This window comes from Microchirus variegatus (assembly GCF_963457635.1).
Source record: "Microchirus variegatus genome assembly, chromosome: 2".
In the NCBI taxonomy this organism is placed as follows: Eukaryota; Metazoa; Chordata; class Actinopteri; order Pleuronectiformes; family Soleidae; genus Microchirus; species Microchirus variegatus.
In genome coordinates this window covers 12,323,078-12,327,923 of record NC_139803.1, presented here as the reverse complement: position 1 = coordinate 12,327,923, position 4,846 = coordinate 12,323,078, and the positions used below count along the sequence as shown (strand labels likewise).

At 40.0% G+C, this 4,846-nt stretch overlaps 1 protein-coding gene across 1 annotated transcript; it reads right to left on the bottom strand.

Annotated features, from left to right (window-relative positions):
* Positions 1-532: 532 nt before the first annotated feature.
* nccrp1 (P1, F-box associated domain containing) lies at positions 533-3,614 on the bottom strand. The gene is made up of 6 exons (XM_083903770.1): positions 3,277-3,614; positions 2,246-2,326; positions 1,950-2,046; positions 1,607-1,702; positions 924-1,062; positions 533-832 (listed from the first exon to the last, which is right to left on the bottom strand). The coding sequence occupies exons 1-6, from the start codon at positions 3,410-3,412 to the stop codon at positions 686-688; spliced, it is 696 nt and encodes a 231-aa protein (XP_083759896.1). The 5' UTR covers positions 3,413-3,614; the 3' UTR covers positions 533-685.
* Between the last annotated feature and the right edge of the window lie 1,232 nt (positions 3,615-4,846).

Sequence of the window (4,846 nt, the reverse complement as noted above, 5' to 3'; positions counted from 1 at the left end):
ACTCACAGTTTCCACCAGGAATTTGGAACTTTCAGATTAAAGATTATTATAAAACACTGTTACTAACTAGCTGCCATAATCCAGAGGGGAAGGCATCTGAACAATAATAGTAATAGTAATAGTAATAGTTAGTAAACAAAACAAAAAGGATCATACTCTGGAGGTAAGTGCTCTCTCACTGAGTTATTGAAATTCTCCAGCCCATATAGGCACTTATTGATCAGAATCTATCAAATCAACCTCTGAAATGTCTAAATGTTGGTAATTGTTGTCTCCTGGAGTAAAATAGGAGGCTCCAGGCTCCTCTCCTTTGGAACAAGCCACACGTTTTGGATGAGGAAGAATAAAAACCCTGTCGATCAACTAAAATATAAAAATAATGCCATAAATCCCAGTATCCTTAATTCATCTTCTGAAGGACAAAACATAAGAAAGTGGGACTCCTTCTAAAGGTCACATAACTCACACAAACTTTTTAAAATTTTTAAATATAAAACTTTTATTTTAAGGCATTATTCCTTATTCCTTGCAAACAAATCAAGTGCCCCTTGTTTAAAAAAATAAAAATAAAGCAAAAACAATTAAATCACCCTTTAAAAATTGATAGTGCATTTAAATCAGCAAATAGGTGTTGATTAGATCAAGCGTTGTCAGCCGCTCTGACTGTGAGACACGGCTCTGGAGCCTACGAGCTGGTTCTGACCGGTTTGACAACCACTGAGCTGCCAGTGAACTTTGTGGAGGAGAACTCCATCATGAAAGAATTCTTCAGGCGGTGCGTGAAGTGGACATATCTCACCCCAGGCCCGTAGCCGGAGAACACGTGCGACACCTGCAGGCCGACACAGAGACATGCAATGAAAGGTTTGCAGGTATTTGCACACACGTGCAAAACAAGACGACAGGAGGAATCGGAGACTTGCCTCTTTCCAGGTGAGCGAGTAAGCGCTGCGGTCTTCCTTGGGGCTCACGGAGTGCTCGGCAATCACCGTGCTTTTGTCCGCTCCCAGTAACTTCACCTGCAGCTTGTAGATGTAGTCGTGCAACTGACTCTCCTCATACCTTATAAAGGAACACATTAACACGTCGGTTAAGATACCGATGCTTTGTTTTTGAGGCAGTGACAAAGACATCTTAACTACTGAGAATATTAAGTATTGAGTTATGGTATTAAGTATTACAGAACAGTGTATTACATACTGTTACTATGTAAATATTTGGTGAAGGGATCAAGTAGTCCATCAACTGAGTTGTGTGTAATAGGAATGGGGGTAGGTGCATATAAGTTTATACTTCTGCCTACTTTTCAAACACGTGACTAAATGTAAATGTAACACTGTGTTATCATTGTAAATCTAAACTATTTATATTTGAATAATAACAAGGACAATAACACAAGCTAGTTATGACAAAGTAAATTATATTCCTGAGAATATAATATACTATTTACCAGCTATATTTAAATTCCCAACCTGAAAATGTCCAGTTAATTCCCATATATTCCCATGGAAAGTGTCCACTTTTGGCCACAGGCCACAGCATTGATAACTAAGTTCACGGTCTCTTGTAAAGGCATGGAGGTGAGCAGTGTTGCTCAGTGACCCACCAGTCATTGACGACAATTTCAGGCTGAAAGTGGTCCAGCAGTTCCTGCCACAGTCCCTCTGCTTTCAGGTCCACAATCTGCTCCATGGAGAACCAACTGAGGACAACAAAGGAGAAACATGTCATATGTGCCAGTTACTGTGCATGCATTCTGTTTAAAATGTGCAATCAGTCGATGTAACCAATCTCGGGCTGAGTGCTACAGGGTGTATAGAGTCATTGTAGATTTACATTCAAACCTGTGGTGGTGTTGTGCTTATGGAGTCAGGAGGAGGATGATTTACTCTCTAACAGCTCAGACAGGTCTAAGCCACATCTGCAATAAAAAAAAAAAAAGCACCCACCTGAACTGAGACATGTGACATACCACAACACCAGGCGGGATGCCGCTCATGTCATAGGGGAGGACCTCTGTGTTAGTGGTCCAGCCACTGAAGTCACCTATGACAGAAGAGATGGCCGAGATTAAATTGCCGCCACATGTTTTCCTATGGTTTGGGACAAAGTATTGATATTGTGCTGTATATGTATGAATAAATATGAATATTTTCAGTTAAAAATAGTTTTGCAATGCAGCGGCTATTGCAGCCCATACTGCATATCCTGTCATATGCTATTACTAACCCACTGTGTCTCTTACCGTCAGGTGTAAAACGTGGAGGTCCATGAGACGGCATATCAGCGAGCTCAGGTTCAGGTGGAGGTACATCTTTACTCAGGCCTGTGACAGGGGAGAGACAAAGGGGGAGCTGTAAAAAGGCACCACACCTAGAGGCCACCATAGTAACTCAGTAAATATGACAGAGCCTAAGAAAAACAGTAATCTTTCATTCTTACAGGGTTACTTTGTATGTATGGAAAACCACACTGCTACACATTACTCAGCAGTTCAGTTTATACATTCTGTTTTTACCTTAAAACAAACTGAATAGTTTACTTTAAAAGTTGTGCAAAATCTGACTCCGACTCTGCACAAGAGGCTCATGCACACCCACTTCGAGAAACCTTGCAACTACCCGTTGCTATGACACACTGAAGAGGAAAAGGGATTACCTAACAGGAATCTGTTTCACATACAGATATTTGGTAGAAACTTCATCACCAAGGTTACTAATTACTTCCTGAAAAGATAAGGCTTGGATGTACAGGGTCAGTGCATTAAAGACACAAGGGATCTTTTTTTTTTCCGTTGGCCCCATATCATATGGAGGTGTGTAAATAATTATGCGGTTGCTGTCGAAATCTCCACCGCTCATAGGACACTGATAAGAAAGCACAGAACCAAAGATATCACATGGAATAGTTCAACAGCAAGGTGGTTTTCAAGCTCAGAGGAAAAGGAATTTATTCCTGAGTGCTTTAACCTTCTGGTTGCATATTCATATTCATTCAATATTCATTTTTAGACACTTTATTTCTGCTCTTAATGGTTTTGTAGACTTTTTACTATGGTACTTAGTACAGCTCATGTCTGACCTACTTTGTGATGAGCAATGAAAATCAAAACAAAAGCTTTGGTCAAGCTAGTTCAGTCAAATCAGACAGAAACTAACTAAACTTGCATGGAAAGTTAGATTAGAATAGGTTTCATCAACACAGTGCAGATCTGTTCTCTGGATCAGCTCTATAAGAACAAACAAATCACATCATAAAGAGAAAGCTGTAAAGTACCGAAAGGCGAAATGTTCTTCAGTAGATTCCTGTTGAGCGGCTTCGCCTCGTAGATGGACTTCCAGTCCAGGCTGTCGGGCATCGGTGCTCCCTGTAAACCCCATTCAGCCTCACACTTGTTCTTCCAATCTGACATGACTGCGGTCGGTGCACGACTTGTAGTCCTACCTGCGACTCTTTCAGGAACTGAAGTGAAGGTTCGTGTGTTATTATGGTCCGTGTTTAACAGCCTGAGTCAGCGCCACACCCCGCTGTTGTAATCTGTATGTTGTTCCCTCTTAAAGTCACAGTAAACGAGTAAAACTGTTTCCAACAGATGAAGCTTTTTACGCCACTGACAGTCATTTTGGTACCCTAGCGACCATGCTAGCGACAGCGGAAGTCGTCACGGGCTTGGAGTCGCTGTCCGTCTGGAATTCGTTCCCCAAGTTTTTCCCCGTCGACATCCGACAAAAAATAATTCTAAAATATCTAATATTTGTCAGAAACGTTAGTTACTTAACAATTATTTTGTCGGACAGCTACTCCAAGCCCGTGACTACTTTTACTGTCCAAATTGAGCTGTCGCCAAAACTCAGTAGCCAATCAGCAGGCAGCCTCCTAAGCCCCGCCCATGTTCAGAATCGCATATAAATAATATAAATAAATGAAATGAAATATTTTTTTTGAATTTTTGTGTGTTTTGATTTTCTGGTTCATTTAGTTTTTGCTCAATTCATACATATGTTTACTTTTGAAAACGTGTTTGAAAATATTGACACAAATCCAATTCCATACATATATATATTTATATTTATATTATGTGATGAAAAACTATATCTTATGGTAGCCAACTACTTCTATTGTAAGAAGTACAATCAAGTAAAAATGTTCAAAGAAAAATGAAGATATGCTGCATAGTAATAATAGATAATCGTAAATAAAATAAATACGTAACTAAGCGACTTCTTGGGCCCCCATGACTTCACTTTTGCTTTTAAAGGTTTGTTAGCAGAATTTTTGTACCGTTCCTTTAAACCAGGGGTTCCAAACTCATTTTCACTGAGGGCCACATCAGCATAATGGTTACCCTCAAAGGGCCAGATAAGTGTCATACAGAATAAATGTAACCAAATATAAGGTAACTACATATTGCTAAATAACTTTCTGTATTTATTACTAATTCAAGTTACAAATATGATGCATTATAGATGTAACCCGGTTCGCGATGGTGTTTCTTGACAAACTAACAAAAGCACGGTCGATTTCCTCAGCCACAATAAAGCTAGCTTTCACTGTCTCAATCTCAATTTCACTCGTCGCATGATGCATATACAATGATACACTGCCATCTAGTGGCGGGAAATGTAGTTTATGGTCAACGCACGCCTTAAAGCAGCATAGAACTATTTTAACACAGATTTTTAGGACCAATTAATCACTCACGGGCCACATAAAATGACATGGTGGGCCACATCTGGCCCCCGGGCCTTGAGTTTGACACATGTGCTTTAAACAGACATCTCTTTCTTTTCTGTAGACAACGGCAACTGAGGACAAGAGAGGACAGAAGGAGTTGGAGTTCTTATGA